The sequence below is a fragment of the Lycium ferocissimum genome, chromosome 11 (assembly GCF_029784015.1).
Source record: "Lycium ferocissimum isolate CSIRO_LF1 chromosome 11, AGI_CSIRO_Lferr_CH_V1, whole genome shotgun sequence".
Classification (NCBI taxonomy): domain Eukaryota; kingdom Viridiplantae; phylum Streptophyta; class Magnoliopsida; order Solanales; family Solanaceae; genus Lycium; species Lycium ferocissimum.
In genome coordinates this window covers 41,439,101-41,458,049 of record NC_081352.1, presented here as the reverse complement: position 1 = coordinate 41,458,049, position 18,949 = coordinate 41,439,101, and the positions used below count along the sequence as shown (strand labels likewise).

The following is an 18,949-nucleotide window of genomic DNA, read 5'->3' as shown; positions in this document are numbered from 1 at the left end:
AATTTTATTCAACATAAATTTATAATTTTATTTTTATGCAATTATAAAAAGAATTGATATATTCTACAGCATTTCTTGAAAGTCACGTATGTAAAGATAGAAATTTTGGGAGCACGGGTTCTATAATTTGTGCCATGATGTTATTTCTTTGTTTCAGTTTATATGACTTTATTTAAGAAAAAGGCTAATAGACACTTTTTAAACTATGCGTTAATCAAATTTGAACCAAAATTTCAAAACTTATTAAATTTTTAACTACTTCTAAATACGGAAACGTCATTTGAACTACCATTCCCCTAGGCTAAAACGTGAAGCTTTTTATACATATGGTGATTATGTATATTGTGTCATATAATATGGGCATAGATGTGGTATAAGATTTCTATCCTTTTTTTTTTACTTAACCTATCATAAGTATGTACTAATAAATTATTTTGGCTATTATGGTGCTCCGTATATAATTAGAAACTTAAGACATTGAAAAATGCCTTTTGAGAATGTCATATATTAAACAGTACTGCAATAAACATCGGAGTAATTTATTTTATCAGTTGTAACAATATTCAATTAATTTGATTATAGAATTACAGTTGGTGAGGTAAGATATCACTCATGGAACTACAAAATGTAATCAGTTGTAATAGTAACTTTTAAAAAATGAAGCTTGATAATAATATATTCAGAACTACATTTGAAAAATTAATCACCATTATTGACTTAATAAGGGATACTTTGAGAATTACATGGATATTGCTTGATCTTTTAATATGGGGTCCACATTTTTTTTAATATTGCTTATTTTTTAATATGGGCTCCAGGTTTTTTTTTTTTTTTTTAATATTGCTTGATTTTTTTATTTTATTTTTTAAAATAAAGTCCACTAGGCTGTGAGCCTAGGGCTGATTTTATAAATTTTTCTCAAAAGGAAGAAAATAAAGTCTTTACAACTGTAGCTAAATTGGCTAATAAAAAAGCCCGAAATAAACTAATGACCAACTTAAGACTTATATGATGTCCTAAGTTGGTGCTACAAATTGCTAAATTATGAAAGTGGCAAATAACTAAAACTTGGAAAAATAAATAGTTGATATCATCAAGCCTGCAAATCCGTATGGTGTTGTTCCTTTTGTCAATTCATGATTGCACTTGTATAACACGTGCATCTACTAGTCGTACACGACATTGGAACAAACAATAGCTAAATGTCACACCAAAGGAAGTTTCAAAAACATATTATCGACACGAACATACATAGAACAACAAGTCTTTGCGATTTGCGCTAATTATTATACAATCCCACATCCTGCAAAGCACCCTTCCAAAAGAAACAAACCAACTTCAAAACTCTAATATTTCCAAAAAACAAAGTGGAGTGGCTCAGAATATGTTCATCTCAAGCTTTCTTTATTGTGGTGGACTCTTTCTCAGTTACTACTACAGGTTCATCTCCAGTTTGAGACCCGGGGGACCAGCAACAAGATCAGTGGTTGTTTTGCCAATCTCCATTATAGTTTCGCCAATGGCATGCAGCACCGCCGCCGCTCCTTCCTCCTGCTGCTTGCTTTCCTTTCCTCCTCCTGTTTCTTCCTGGAAGGTTTCTTCAACTTTCTTTGGTTGGAATCCACTCTCTTTTCCCTCCACCTTTGATTCTCGTGTTTCTCCGCTAACATCTCCTCCTCTGCTTTCTCCCTGTAAAACATATTTTCAGGTGCAAATTAACCAAAACATAGTGGAATAAAATCACAATCTAAGTGAATATGACGAACGGTAAAGAGATTTCAACCTTTAACCTATTGAATACAGTTTTAAGTATCAAAGATAACTTATGAGTGTAGGTCAAGGTGTATACTTCATATATTTCACATGTATACCAATTTGTGTTGCACTCTTTTTTAATCCTATCCTAAAAAATGTCACTTTCCTATATAGAGTAAGTCAAGGTGTATACTTCATCTTTCATTACACCAATTTATGTGGCACACACTTTTTTATTTTTGTCCTAAAAAATGTATCTCTCCTATATATTTATAATTCCAAATTTTCATCTTACCCAAATAACTTGTACATAAGACTTGTTTTAGTCTACGTTTCAAGTATCTCTTTCTTTGCTTCCCATCCCAAACTCCGCTCCTCCTCGGAGCGTGACACATAAATTAAAACTGATTTGAGTAATAAGTTAGTTGCACTTTTTTACTAGATCACAAATAGGAGGAGCTACAAGAAAAAATATATTTGGCAATAAAATTTGTTATTGTTGCCATAGATTGATTATTGTTGCAAAAAGTACTTTTGACAACAATTTTTTTTTTGTTGCATAGACTTTTCCCAACAGCTGTTATTGCGACAACGTGCAACAACTTTTTTTGTTGTTGCCAAAAGTACTTTTTGCAACAATAATCAATACTATGGCAACAAAATTAAATTCTTTGGCAACAAAAAAGTTCATTTGCTAACAATAAAACTAAGTTGTTGCCAAATACTAAATTTTTTGTTGCCATTTCTATATTTTCTTGTAGTGAGGATCCATCTTTAATACTCCCTCCGTTCAAAAAGATTGTCTTCCTTTCCTTTTTAGTCTGTCCCAAATAGATTGACACCTTTCTATATTTAGAAACAATTTAAAAGATTGTCTTCCTTCTCTTTTTAGTCTGTCCCAAAAAGATTGACACCGTTCTATATTTTAAAACAATTTAACTTTATGAGGTGATTTACAGCCACACAAATATCTAAGGCTTATTTTGGACCACACATTTCAAAAGTCTTCCTTTATTTCTTAAACTTTGTTTCAAGTCAAACTAAGACAATCTTTTTGGGATGGAGGGAGTAACTTATAAACTAGGTTACCAATAGAAAGATTACCTCTAATCACTTGCTCCACATACTAGGTTACCAATAAAAAGATTTATCTCTAATCACTTGGCTCCTCCATATACTAGTTTACCAATAAAAAGATTTATCTCTAATCACTTGGCTCCATATACTAGGCTACCAAATAGAAAGACTCATCTCTAATTACTTATTAGTTACTATAAGTTACCCAAATCATTTATATACAACATACACGCTAATAAACATGGTTATAAACATGTTACACTAGGTACATATTTAAGGATAAACCAATTACCGTGTGTTTACCTTGCGTGAGCTTGGTTTCCAAGGCTCCAAAACAGATTCCTCACTATTTTTCGAAGCAAAGGCACTGAAAAACTATTTTGTTTGATCTATGTTGATGACATTATAGTCTAGGGCACATCTATGCATCTAGTTGCTTCATTGCTTCAACAGTTGGAAATTCGTTTTTCCCTGCGCGACTTGGTTAAGCTAAATTACTTTTTGGGTATTGAAGCTACGTGGCGATCTGATGGCCTGTTGTTACATCAGTCTAAATAGACACATGATCTCTTGGAACGGAATAGCATGTTAACTTACAGTGATATTTCTACTCCCATGTGCACGAGTAATAAGTTGCACGCAAGTGACAGCACTCAATTCCTTGATGACAGTCTCTATCGAAGTATCGGTGGTGGCTTACAATATCTCACTTTCACTAGACCAGATATTTCATTCTCGATTAATAAAGTCTCTCAGTTTATGCATAGTCCGACAGAAAAACATTAGGCAGCAGTTAAGCGTATCTTGCGATATCTGAAATCCACTTCCTCTCAAGGTATTTTCTTTCCAAATCAGAACTCTGTCTAATTACAAGGATATTTTGATGCCGATTAGCGAGGAAATATAGATGATCGGAAGTCTACTACTGTTTTTCCAATCTTCTTGGGTTCAGCGCTTCTTTCTTGGTATTTTCGCAAACAACGATCTGTCTCGCGCTCCACTACTGAGGCTGAATATCGCTCTTTTGCTGCTGCCACCAGTGAACTTCTATGAATTCGTCAATTGTTGAAAGAAGTTGATCTTTCTCTTCTGGTTCTATGCCTTCCTTGTGGTGTGACAATTTAAGTGCGACCTATTTTACTGCTAACCCGATGTTACACTCTCGCACCAAACATTTGGAGAACGATTTTCACTTTATTTGGGATCTTGTGCACAAAAAGGAACTTCAGGTTCAATATATTTCTTCGCATGACTGGCTCGCAGATATTCTTACCAAACCTCTATTGAAGGATCGTTTTTGTGATTTACATGGCAAGTTAAGCCTCATACCTGGTTCGACTTGAGGGGGAGTGATAAGTATGGTATTTAAGTATTAGTTAATGTATCTATTAACGGTTATTTATGTAATTGTATATGTATCAACTGTTGTATAAATACCTCATATATGATCAATGAAAGTAACATTGGTTTTACCTTTACATGATTAACTGTTTAATCCTTAAATACAAATAGCAATAACAACATATCCAGTGTAATTCACAAGTGGAGTCTGGAGAGGATAGAGTGTATGCAGACCTTACCCTTACCTTAAAAGATAAAGAGGTAATTGTTTCTGATAAACCTTCGGCTCAAAGAAAAGCAAACCAAAGCTGTCCGAAAAAAGAAGTAACAAAAGTAAAGAAACGACAGAGGTATATTTGCAATTAAATTTTATAAAAGTGTTTAGTGTAATTTAATCTTAATTACAATCTAAATTACGAATGCGATTAGGATCTATGACACCCGGAGGTGCGGATCCATGTAGAAGCGTGGGGGATGCCACGCCACCCGATGATGTCTCGGGTGAAATTCTCATATATATATATATATATATATATATATATATATATATATCAGGGGCGGATGTAATGTGGTAGGGTGGGGTTCAATTGAACCCCAAACTTTCGACGTAAATCGTGAATATACTGTCTTAAATATCCAAAATATAGATATATATTGAGTGTTGAACCCTAAACTAAAAGAGGCCTGGCGTTCAGTGGTGGGGCATTACTGTAAGACTGATCCGTGTGAGGAGATCCGAGTTCGATTCTCCTTGACCACATTTTTATATCAAATATGTTTTTGCCTACTATTAACAGTCCTCTTTGATGCGGGACTTATTTTTGTCCTTTTCCATTTAAATAGGCACGTTTCTGCTCCTAAAATAATAGGACCCACTTAATATTTTTTATTCCTTTTTTTTTTTTTTTTTTTTTGTACTTCATTGCCTTAATTATAGGAGACTTTTCTTCTCCTTTTCAAATAATCATAAAAGAGCTGAATGTTCTTTTTTGTTTTCTTGATTTACACAATAGCTAAAGAAATAAAAAACTTCTCACTTTTCACTTTTGAGAAGGTTTTTCAACATCAAGTACAAAAGTTAGGGTTCCAAAAAATCAAAAGCTTTTCTCAGAGCTTCTTGGATTTTACAATCTCTCCATAAAAAAAAAAATAAAAAAAATCAAACAAGTGGGTCTTCTTTCAGCTTGGTTCCAAGTCATAACCTTCAAGCAAACTCTTCTTTTATTTGTTGGTATGCTCCAAAAAGCTAAAAATATATTATCTATGTCTTTTCATTCCTTATTATAATGAAATATTGCTCATTTATGGGATAAATTTTGAAAACATATGCAACACTATAAGCTTTTAGGCATTATATTTGGGACAATATTTTTTTTCTTTTTGAGAATGCAGCTTTTTGGGGTTAAGTTAAGCAAATATTTTTTGGGTTAAGTTAATCCCACAATCAGAACCAGAAAATGGAAAAAGAGAGTTCAAGTACACAACCCACTAATACTTGGTTTAATTATTTGTTTAATTAAATTAAATTTAAATTATACAATGTAATTGTTTTGTGATTTTTAGGATTCTTTTAGCGAGAGTTGCTACAATGAAGAGATTTTACCAGGTTATTCAAACTCCTTCAAGTTATGGTTTAAGCTCTCCTATGCCAAATTCTTCTTTGTGTCCAGTTGTTCATGACAAAGATAAATTGTTGGATTTGGATCTTCCTAAACCTGATCCTGGTGAAAGAAAGCAAATCTCACAATATTCTTATAATGAATGTGATCGAGTAAGGAGACATTATATTCAAAAAGGACCATGCCAACCTCGTGATCATACATTCCCAAAGAGAGAATTTGGTGGGCTAATGCGACAATTTAATCCTGACTGGTTTGATACTTCGTATTCTGGATGGTTAGAATATAGTTTTAAAGTTGATGCGGGCTTTTGTTTATGTTGCTACTTGTTTAAAAATGAACATGGAGGACATGGAAGAGTTGGGGATTTTTTTACAAAATGTGGTTTTAGAGCTTGGAATAAAGAAAGGCTTAATAGAAATATTGGTGATGTGAATAGTCTTCACAATCGGTGTTTCAAGATGATGAGAGACTTAAAGAATCAAGAACAATAACTTCTTTTGACAAGTATAATGAGAAATATAAAAGTGGGTATCAAGTTCGGTTGAATGCTTTGGTTGATGTGACAAGATTTCTTTTGAAACAAGGAATGCCTTTCCGGGGCCATGAAGAAGTGGAACTTCTACAAAAAGGGGAAATTTTTTGCAACTTTTAAAATGGTATGCAAATAGGCATGAAGAAGTGAACAAAGTTGTACTAGAAAATGCTCCACAAAATAACATGATGATTGCTCCAAGTACCCAAAAGGAGATCGTGAATGCTTGTGCAAAAGAAACAATGAAAGAAATTGTTGAAGATTTAATGGAGATTACTTTGGCATACTGGTTGATGAATCTAAGGATTTTTCTCATGGGGAACAAATGGCTTTTGTTCTTAGATATGTCAACAAAGAAGGCACACTTATTGAGCGATTCCTTAGTGTTGTTCATGTTAAAGATACAACTGCAATAACATTAAAAGATGCTATCTATTATTTGCTTTTAGAGCATTCATTAAGTCCATCTCAATACGGGGACAAGGTTATGATGGAGCTAGTAACATGCAAGGAAAAATCAAGGGTCTTAAAACTCTAGTTCCTTCAGCTTATTGCATACATTGCTTTGCTCATCAGTTGCAATTGACTCTTATAGTTGTTGCAAAGAAGCACTATGATGTAGATCAATTTTTTGATATTGTTGCTAATGTCTTGAATATTGTTGGAGGTTCTTTTAAGCGCAGAGAGATTCTTCGAGAAGATCAAGCAAAAAAATTAGAGGAATTACTAGTGCTTGGTGAAGTTCATACGGGAAGTGGACTAAATCAAGAACTTGGGCTTCAAAGGCCAGCGACACCCGTTAGGGATCTCACTTTAAACAGTGCGTAATTTTATTGCAATATTCTCATCAATTGTTCATGTGCTTGAGGTAACTGGAAGTGAGGGTACAACTTATCTAGAGAGATCCATGGCAAAAAATCTAGTGAATGATATAAGATCTTTTGAATTTGTGCATATGTTGCAATTGATGTTGAAAGTGTTGTCAATTACAAATGATTTGAATATGACTTTGCAAAGAAAAGATCAAGATATTGTGAATGCTATGAAGCTCGTTGGTTTTGCCAATAGGCAACTAGAATCGATGAGGGAGTCCAAATGGAAATCTTTGATTGAGGATGTCTCTTCATTTTGTGTGAAGCATGATATTCTAATTCTTGAAATGGATAAGAACTATCATATTGGAAAGTCAAAGCGCAAGAGTTCAAGTGTCACACATTCTCATCATTTGCATGTAGAAATCTTTAATGTTGTTATTGATTTGCAACTTGCGGAGCTTAATAGTCGTTTTGATGCAGTGAATAGTGATTTGCTTCTAGGTATGGCTAGTTTGAGTCCGGATAATTCATTTGCAAAGTATGATAAAGACAAAATTATGAAACTTGGTACACTTTATCGTGATGATTTTAGTGTTTCCAAGCTTGAAGATCTCAGTTATGAGCTTGACAACTATATTCTCTTTGTGAGAGAAGATAGTGATTTCTCTAACTTGAAAGGACTTCGAGATCTTTCAGAAACATTAGTCGAAACAAATCTGCACAAGACTTGGAGACTTGTTTATTTGCTTGTGAAGTTAAGCTTGATATTGCCTGTGGCTACTGCAACGGTAGAAAGAGCTTTTTCTTCAATGAAGTACATCAAAAATGACTTGTGAAGCGAGGTGGTGATGAATTTCTTAATGATTGTTTAGTTTGTTATATAGAAGATGAAGTATTTGAAAGTGTACCAAATGATGCGATCATTGATCGTTTTCAAAACATGACAAGTCGCCGGGGACAATTGTAATGGTGATATTTGCTACATGTATGCATCTCTTTTGCATGTTGATAATGGTCATATGATTTGATTTAGCCTGGATCTTCTGCAAATATTCTAATTTTTTGTGCTTTCACTATAACATTTGCACACCTGAAAAGTAAGGAAACAACTGAATAAAACTTAATGAGATTTATGTGTTGTAGAGAATATCTCAAACCACTTTATTTAAACTAAAATATAGTATCATTTGCTTGTATCTAGTACTTAGCTGTTTCAATGTCTACACTACTGAAATGTAATTTTTTGGGTATAGCGGGGTGAGGGAGTTTGAAAAGTATTTCTATGGTTTTGTGTGTAAGGTGGATTGTTACTTTTTAAATTTTTGAATATCAATGTTCGTTGTTTGGTGTATTATGGTAACCTTGAGGCTTTCTTTTTAAATCTTGAAAACTTAAAGTTAAAATCAGATGTTTGATATATATGTATATATGTATAAGAACTCATATATATATCGGAAAAGGGCCAAAATTCGGAAAAATTATTATGATTATGGTACCTTATACCCTTCTCGTCTAAGCTACGTTGCCACGTGACATCATCTCTAAAATTATTTTAAATAATTTTTTACTCACTAAAATAACTCAATCCGACCCAAAATTTTTTTCAGAAAAATAATAATAATTTTTCCAAAAAATATAAAAATAATTTCGTATTATTTTTGCCGAAAAAAATTCGGTCGGATTGAGTATATGAGTAAAAAATTATGTATAATTTTTTTGAACTCATATATATATTGGTCCGTATATATATTGGTCCTGCCTCCTGCCACCCTAACATACAAGTAAGTGCTCGCTGCCAGTGGTAAGAGGTCGGATATTCCTGTCTTAAGGTCGCAAGTTCGAATCCCTTTGATACATTTTTTAAAAATTATTTTAGCTTGCTGCATAAAGAACTTTAGCCTACTCCAGCTATGATACACACCAGCTTAGTGCCTCCTGGCCTGCTTGTTAGTAGTTTGACTTTATCTATGGTGGTCAGAGGTTCTAACCCAATTACCTTGTTAAATATTTTCAGTGACCCGTTAATAAAAATTTGTGGTTAAAGTAGGTTTGAATCCTGGATGTCCCTAACTTTAGACTGACCCAAACCAACGCACCAAAGCTCATTCATGAATAAACGGAAGATGTGATATGTTATTATAAACCTCTGTAAATACTAACATCGTTTACGAAAAATGCTTATCCTTCTGTCCCAATTTGTTTGACATTTTTCGCTTTTCGTGAATCAAATTTCTTAATTTTGATCGTATGTTAATTTTTAAATTTTTTGAAATAAAATTTACATATTTGGAAACTACATAATAAGTACTATAAGTCACCATAATTAACAATTTAAAATATTTAAAAGACATATGAGATAATTACGGTCAAAGAACAACTCGTTTGACTCTCAAAAAGCGAAAAGTATAAAACAAATTGAGAAAGAGGGAGTACATACGTTAAAGCGGTATGGCACCCGAAACTTTCAAATCCTGGATCCGCTTGCTCAGCACCAGCAGTGTTAATGGCTTTAAACCCTAATCCCTACGGCATGGTAACAGCCCCTAATCCCTACGGATTAATCAATAAATATATTTATGAAACTACATATTTAATTATTTTTCAAATGCGCGACCAAAAGACGTGAAAATTAGCGTTCAATGTCAAGAAATGAAGAAATGGGAACATCTAACCTACAACAAATCCACATGCAAAAGACGTGAAAGTCGGTGCTTTCATGCTCCTGCAAATATTTTTTCATATCATTAATTTTTAAAAGATGCCTAATATTATCTACTTACTAAGAAATTTATCAACTTTTTCGACCATTTTTAAAAAAAATCAATTTTGGCATCTAACAAAAGCAAACATCAAACAAGCAAATTCATATTATCATGTCCTTTCTAGTTACATTTGAGTCAACAGTCATCTAATCTAAGTACGACCGAGTGAGGTCCCTGTATGATTAGTTATCTTTTTTTTTTTTTTTTTTTTTTAATATATTTTTTTTAACCTGACGGTAACAGGTAAATATTTATTCATATCTAATCAAATAATTTAATTTTAACATATAAAAAACATATTACTTGACCAAGTATGTATATTGCATTCATTGATTTAATGAGTGCAATTAAAATTTTAACTCATAAATGGTGTGGATTCACCTGCCTACTGCATTTTATTTGAACATATGCACACGCCCATACATTATTTTGAACCCTTTAGAGTACATATTTATACTAACTTTTCATCTTGTGCACATGCGTCTCATGGACTCATGCTATCTTTGGCAGGTATAAATTGAGCCCCATGCCCTTATTATGTCATTTCTATACATCTATCGTTGAATCATTAGCTTTGATATCAGTTATTGATCAGTTAAGTTAGCCCAAATATACTTAATACTCTTAACATGGTACCCATGATATTATTTGATTTGAGTCAAGTTGTAACAACCCGTTTTGTCGTTACCGTAATTTTTCGGTTTTTGCCCTCGTTGACCAATTCCTAAGTCTCGTTAGAACTATTTTGACCCGAGAAGATAGTTGGCATGACTTCCTAGGCATCATTTTGGGCTTTGGAATGTTTTCTAGAAAAATTTGGCTTTAAGCGAAAACAGTTTGACCGGGAGTTGACTTTTGGGTGAACGGATTTCATTCGGAGATCCATCGATTCCGAGAGGTTCATAGACTGACTTATGACGCATTGGTGGGACTGGTACGCATTGGTGGGACTGGTTCGGCTCCCAATGCACTCGGGTGCATTTTGGGACTTGGTTTGGGAATGGTTATTGAGGTTTGGGAGTTGACTTAGTCAACGGTATCTCCGTTGGGAAATCCGAGGTCATGGGTGCGTTCGTAGCTTGTTTTTACATGTGGATGCATATTTCGTTTGTTGAAATCGGACCTCGGATGATTATCGAAAATCGGGTTGGAAAGTTGGTTTTTGGCCGCTCGGGAGTTGACTTAGTCAGCGGCATCTCCGTTGGGAATTTTGAGTGCGCGAATGAGTTCGTAGCACGTTTTTACCTATATCTACATATTTGATTTGTCAAAATCGGGTTCCCGACCGGGGCATCTGGTGTCTGGTGACCGCTACAGCGGACCCTTTACCGCCGGGGCGGCACCGCTACAACGCCCTTAGGACCGCTGCAGCGGTTTGACCGCTGAAGAGATAGTGGTTGCCGCTATAGAGGTCCCGCTAAAAACTGATGTCGGGCCCAATATTAAAACCCTCATATCTCCCTCATTTTAAGTCCAAATGAGGCGATTCAAAAGCCAAAACTCACACGCCCTTCTTTGTCTCTAAAGAGAGGGTGTCCTAACCATCCAACCGCTATTCCATCCCCGTTATCCATTGAACCTGCTCTGAATAATCCTCCTTGTGCCGGATTATTGCCGATGTAATCATAAAAAGCTAATTTTTAGAATTTTAAACCAAAGTGCTTCGAGAAACTTTGATTTTCTGCTAGCCCAAAGACTAACTCTTCGATATATTTCTTGCTGGAAGTACCCCTGATCCCATTGATAATGAGTGGGCCCAAGGAATCTAATGGTTCCCTCCAATCTGCATTTTGAAGTCATATTGGCACGAAAATCGAGGAAAACAGAGACTATGTCGGATTTGGACCTCATTTAGGATACCTTCTCTCTTGGAAGCTTGGGGATGAATGGATTCTTGATTATTTCTCAAGATTGTTCCTATGGGTAAGGTCTAAATCTCATGCTTAATAGTTTCCATTAATTAATCCATCATTTTGGCTTTGTAAAACCCTTCATCTTCCAAAAATCTCTATGCAAAACCTAGGGTTCTTCAACCCAAAATTGGGGTTTTCCATGAAAGAGTTCTAAAAACTAATTGGCTTCCTAGATTGTGAATTAATGATGTTAATGTTGCTATTTATGCTAGATAATGATATATCTAGGCTTGTTAACCAATAATCTTCCATTCTAGAGTTGAAATTCTTCAAACAAAGTTAGGGTTCTTAGACCTAAATTTGGGATTTCAATATAAATGATAATTTTAAGAATTAATTGAGTATTCCTATGATTTAAGTAATGGGTTTTTTCCCTTTTGGTATTGAATTTGGTATTTTGGTCATAAAATTCCCGTTTTGCCCTCTTTTTCCTAAATTAAGAGTTGGAATTTGACCCATTTTTCCTAAATTCACATGTGATAGAGTTTGTTTATTTGGAGACGCTTCGAAAGACAAGGCAACGTGTGTGGTTCGTAGCACTCAATATGGCTTCCCTTTCGGTATCATTATTCACGTGTATTAGAAGGAACTGCATGTACAGGGTAGATTTGGGATGGAATCTTAGGATGGTATTGTTGTGTGATTTGTGTGTTCGGGCTTGTGACATTAGATTCCTTATGTTTGATGTGGTTTTCCATTAATATCAGTGGATATATGTGACTTGGAAGTAGCAGGTGAAACCTATTGTTGTGTCTAATGATGAGAAATTCCCGTAATATGTGATTTTTGTGTTATGTCATTACTAGTGAACCTAGTTGATAGATAGGAGACTTAAAATACACCAACGATTGTGATTGAGTTCTAAAAGGAGTTATGACGAATCATTGTGAGTGTAAGGTGAGACTACTTGTTCTAAGATAATAGGCTGATTTAAGGAAGTGGTAATAATATTAATTGACCTTTGTGTGTGGAAGTAGCCACCCCGTTATGTGTGTTTGATTGTTCAATTGTGTTGGCTTAATGCCATGTGTAGTTGGTAGATGTCAAAATTCTACTTGTTGTCCTGATTCGGATAGGATTGACATACCCGTTGTTGGTATTTGTACTTGGATATATTGTTGGCGTACCCACTGTTGGTATTGTGATGTGATACGTTGTTGGCATACCGTTGTGGTATTTGTGATATTAAACTCGATTGTTGGTGATTGACATATACATTGCACGCTTCTCTCATATTTATCATGCATGGCCGATACCCGGCGATGATCCGGTATCGTTGATATAGTGAAACTGATATTTGATAAACTCTTTTACTTGAGAGATTGTGAAAAGGCCGATGTCCAAAGATCCATTCCGGAATCGTTGTTTATATGAAACTGATACTTGATAAACTCTTTTACTTGATTGATTGTGAGGAGGCCGATGTCCGAGGTTCAATTCCGGAATCGTTGATTTGTGAAACTGATATTTGACAGACTCTTTTAAGTGATTGTGAGGAGGCCGATGTCCAATGGTATATTCGGGCATCATTGTTGCATGGCCGATTTCGATGTTATCTCGAAATCGTTGTTAGTGCATGGACTCCGCGGGTCCCCTAGAGTGGTGTCGGTGAGACTACCCCTATGAGCAATTAGACAGGGTCCTGTCTGTTTGTTTAGAAAAGATCCGGGACGGGTGGCACTCAGATTTCGTGAATCACACTGGGTTGTGCTACCGAGACGTCGATATTTCCGTCCGGAGTATATGTGTACACCTCATTTGCAGGGCATGGCATTGCATCCATTCATCTTGCATCGCATTGCATTGATACATCTTGCATCGCATTGCATTATGGCTTGTTTGAGATGATTTGGTGTTTACCTGTGATGATTGGATTCAGATTGATTTATTCAGACTTGACACATTTGGGATTAGATGCTTTACTTAGGCAATGACGTATACTCAGATCCGGATTTATTGATTGAACTTGTTGAGGTATCCTATAGACCGTCCGTAAGATTAGTTATATGTTTGGTCTCTATGTGATGTAGGATAACGGGTGTCTTGATGATGAGTTAACTACTAGACTGAAATGATCGATTTAATGATATGTGAGTTCCAATATCGTTGTGAGCTTGACTGGTGAATTATTAGAGTTAAATTAATGCTTAAGGGTATTGATTTACAGTGTGTGGTAGATCGTAGTATGACTTAATTGGGTTGTTATCATGTTTATCTGTGAATTCTTTTACTGATATGTGTTACTAACCATTGTCGGCCTATGATACTTACTCAGTACGTGTAGTTGTACTGATATTGCACTTGCTACACCCTTTTTGGGGTGTAGATTGTTTCAGGTGATTGATCGAAGCATATGTGGAAATACGCGGTGCCTATCTGGAAGGCCTCCTCCCATTTCATTTTGGGACGGAGGTTGAGTCTTAGAATGTAGTGGTAATTCTGAAATCATTAGTCGCTCTTGTACTAGTCTAGACTAGGTCATGGGAAGTTGGATCGAGTCTGTATTTGTTACATCGTTGTAATTATATTAAATCTTGAGTTTATTGCATGTATTATGAAGTTTTCGCTGAATTTCTAAGTATCTATAGATTTAAATGAATCGCCTTTACTTAATTGATGTATAATCAATGAGAGGGTTCGCCTACCGAGGTGGGAAAGGTAGGTGCCAGCGCGACCCCGAAATGGGTCGTGACACAAGCCTACCGGTTTCTTCCAAAAGTCATCACATCATTAATTAAGAACATACCTACACTTTATACATGACTTTCCAATCGTTTCAACTACCAATGTGTAACCCTGTTGCACATCAAACACATCCACATAACAATGATGCACCTTTATCTGTTGCTATCATGCATCAACAAGTATGGTGAGATGGATGAGATCCTTCGCCCTTAATTAAAGATTTCGAATTCGAGCTCTAAAATGGAGAAATTCTTGATAGAAAGCATTTTCCCTCTTATAAGGTTTATGCAACGCGGATTTAAACTAGTTGGTCACTGAATTTCGGAAAGGAGATGATTAATAACAAAAAATGGAACCTTTATCATTTGTTTGTTTCTGCTGATGCAAGTATTAATGTATGATCACTAAAAGATGCCAACATCTCATGTGAAACTCACTACCTCAACTCTAAAAGAAGGACGTGGCGCCACGCCTATTTCATTAAAGGTAGATAGTTTTATGTTGCACAAAGCCTATGATATAGTATAAATTCACTAAAATTGAAGTATATAGGCTAATCGAATGATGCTTTGAAACTTTGAAAAATAATGGCGCCGCCAACGCATGATACAATGTTTTCTTTTAAACATATATTAGTATATCAACGAATTAGCATTTTCTCCAGGACCATGTGTACAAACTACAAGCAATGGTGGTGCCCCATTATGCTTAAATTGCGAAGCAGAAAAATATAAAAACCTTAACCTTCTCCAAGGAAAAAATTTCAATTCTGTTTTAGAATAAATTAACATTTAATTGTAATTTTGAGGATAATGCCACAGTCCAAATTTGAAGGACAAATAATAATGTATAAACATTACGACCAACAGACAGTAAAATTGTCCATTTGCAACAGCTTGTCAGGTGAACGTTGGCCTAGCCAACTGCCAATACCAGCCGTCCAACCACTAGATAGGAGCTTTTATCATAGGATATCTTAGGTAGATATACCTGATTAATTACGTTCATACATTGACAATGTAAATAATTTCTACATGATCCAAATATGTTATAAACTATGTAAAGTAGGGTTTTAACCATTTCCAGATTTATCATATCGGATTTTCTATGAAAAGTATCTGTATATTGTGGGTAGTACCTAAAGACCCTTTTTAATGTGGTGCATTTTAATCAGATTCCCCTATACCATCAATAGTTTTAATTATCCCCCTGAACTTGGCTTCTGATAGTTTAGGAGGGATGTGGACAAAATGCATCAAGTTTAGGCGAGTCTTTGTCTATACTGTATTTTATCTAATAATTTAAGTTTCTTATATGCTATGATCTCATATTTTAACGTGGTATCAAATTAGCTAATAAAAGAATAGAAGAAATATATTTAATTTTCTTAGATGAGATAATCACAAACTTTAACATAGCGAACTTAACCTGGTGGTGTTGTAAGAAATTTAAACATTGTCAGTGCATGCACATAAATAAAAGAACTAAACAGTATGTTGATTCTATTAGAGGAAGGATGAAATAAAATTATGAGGGAGGTATAACTAATGGTAGATCATTCACACATGGGACTGGATATATATCGATGATATATATATTACTACTACTAGATGAGATTAATTGGAGTAATTAATATGACTGGTGAGAATTAAAAAATAAAAAAGACAAATAAGAATTTATATATCCGATTCAAACTTATTTGGGATATATAGAGCGAGGGTAGTCAATAAAGGGATCCAATTGATTATAGAAACATGAGTTTAATTAGTCCGTGATTCTAGCTGCATACTTAGCTTTTGTGGGAGTGGGAGCTAGCTAGAGTACTAGGGTTTCTTGTAGGCCAACAACTTGATATAGCTTTAAAAGTCATTATAACAGTCAAGTTGATCCTTTAACTAGTATATAGTACACAGCTTAAAACTGAGCAAAAGGCTGACTAGAATTTAGAATTCACGGTATCAGGCCTAACATTCCCTTTACGGTTAACATTTGGGTAGTTTTATTCAGTATTATTCTTTATGATGTGTAGTATCGTAGCACAAGAAGAGACTTGAGTCATTAATATACCCATACTGAAGAGGAAAGTATTAACGTTGATATAAGTTTGCAAATCTCTATATATATATGCCAAAGAAAGGAAGAAAAAAAAGGTCGTCTAAGTCTGTTAAGAAAATGGACCTTCTGTTTAATCAAAATGTTAAGTTCATGAGATGAGGAATGTTTAACAGTCCACCAATGTGGGACTCGAATAGGGGCCTAAAATTTGGGTCAATGAAAAATAAAGATTAACCTGACTCGTATACTATTTTAAGAAAATAATATTAAGACTAACTATACTCCGAAACCTAGTTAATTAATGAGCTGAATTTTTTCCAAAACATATAAGAAGATAACGGCTTATCCCTCAATCAATGGGGGACTCCGACAAGCGATATATATGTTGAAGCATCAAACATGAGTATTATACGTTTGTTTTGTTTGAATGAACTTTGACACGAAAAGATTAATCGATTCAGATTGTGAAATCCATTCGATCGACTAACCCTGAATAACTTAACATGCATGGTAGTTAAGAAAATAGGTTGAACGAGCTAACATATATTTACTCCTATGAGATTAGCCAGGCTAAGTGAATATTACTTGCACTAGATAGAGCATTTAGGTATTACTATACCTTTTTCACATACACAAAATAGAAAAAAAGAAAGGCCTAGGTCCATGATGGATTCAGAAATTCATATGAGATTCAAAAAATTACTAAAATGTCACACCTAGAATTTAAACTAGTAACCAAAAGCAATTTTGAACCTGCCACTAAATTAGTATCTTCCCTCATATCAAAGAGATTCAACAATTTATATTTCAAAAATAAATTTATTTTTACTTCATTTGCACGTACAATATAATTTTTCAATCAACGAATTCGATATTTCAATTGAACCACCTTGCCACAAGCTAGCTCCACCACTGGTCTATACAATCACATAATGTCATATAGGTTCCTCCTTCTGAATTGACAAAGCTTCCATGTATCCTAGGTTATGTTTTTTCATTTGGTGGAGCAGGAGTGGGAGGTGAGGATGAAATTATTCTCCAATGAATATTAGAAACATCCTTTTACCTAAAAGACACCCTTTTTTAGATCCATTAAAATGAGAAAAGATTAAAATCTTTATCATGATGGAGAATCCATGCTGGAGCTTTGTCGGTTTAGTTACTTAACTATAAAATTTGATCATGTTCTCTCCATTATCATCACCATCATATAGCCCTTTTTCTTCACCATTGCTTCCTTATAAATAGTCATCTCGATAATAAACTCCATGCAACAACAATAACACTTGTATCCTCTTGCAACTCAACCTAGCCAAAGCCCCTCATTAGCATTTGCTTAATTAATTAATCTTCCATTATCATGGCTAATTCATCAATTTCTTCAAAATCATTAATGCTAGTACTTCTCTTCATCTTCTTCTTTTTTTGCCACTTCATGACTACGGAGGCTCGCATACTTGGTAATATTCAAAATGTTAAGAACAAATATGATAGCCATTTTGTTCTTAGTAAGGCAGGATTTAGCCGAAAAGAGATTGAGGAGTATACAAGGCGGTCTCTAAAAGGCGGTTCGGATAGAGTTGCACCTGGTGGACCTGACCCTCACCATCACTCATTGCCTCCGGTGGCTAACTAGCATGCCAACATATACTGCTCGGATCCTCTAAAAATGCTTGTCACATTATTCGTGTTCGAATCATCCAAAAACGTATAATTTTTTTGTGAACTGACACGATATTTTTGGAGGATCCAAGCATACAGTACCGGTTATCTTGTTGAAAATGGATAAGGGACTTTGTTCTAGGGCAGTGTCCAGTGGGAGAAGAAAGGTGATTGGAGTCTGTTAATTGCTTTTTCAATTTTCGTTTATCTTACTTTTTGAAGTGTCCTGTATGTGTTTTTTCAGTTTTTTTTTTTTGTCCTATTTCCTTTGTGTTAGAAAGGCATCTGTGAGAATCAGTGCTTTTTTGCATGATCCCATGATGCAATATTGACAAAAATGCATCCTATATCCATCTTCTGTTAACTGATCATGAGATGAGAGATGATTTTTAATGGGAATTGCCGTTTTGAAATTAATGAGCCTTTGTTAATTCATGTTGCACCCTTATACTTAAATGGAGCATAGATATATACACGACAATGTAGATATTTTTTAGGCTATCATATCAGGTCATCCAGATTCCAAAGGCCCTTCTATAAAGTGGACTTATAATCTTGAAATTAAACAGGTTACCTTCTATAATTGATCATAAAACCTGACAGTGAAAAATTCTCTATTCTATCAGTATATGCAAATTAAAATCATATATTAATAGTTAGCAAAAAACATTGAGGGATATCCCCAGGAAGTTTAATGTTATGAATTTTTTGCAGTAGCAACTTAATTAGC

General features: G+C 34.7%; 1 protein-coding gene across 2 annotated transcripts in view; it reads right to left on the bottom strand.

The window, feature by feature from the left end:
• Window positions 1–1,182: 1,182 nt before the first annotated feature.
• The window catches only part of LOC132036455 (seed biotin-containing protein SBP65), a 53,422-nt gene continuing 35,655 nt past the window's right edge, over window positions 1,183–18,949 (bottom strand). For both annotated transcript variants that reach the window (XM_059426803.1, XM_059426802.1), the window contains exon 3: window positions 1,183–1,689. In XM_059426803.1, coding sequence (XP_059282786.1) covers window positions 1,506–1,689 — 184 coding nt within the window. In that variant the 3' untranslated portion in view covers window positions 1,183–1,505. The remainder of the gene's footprint in view (window positions 1,690–18,949) is intronic.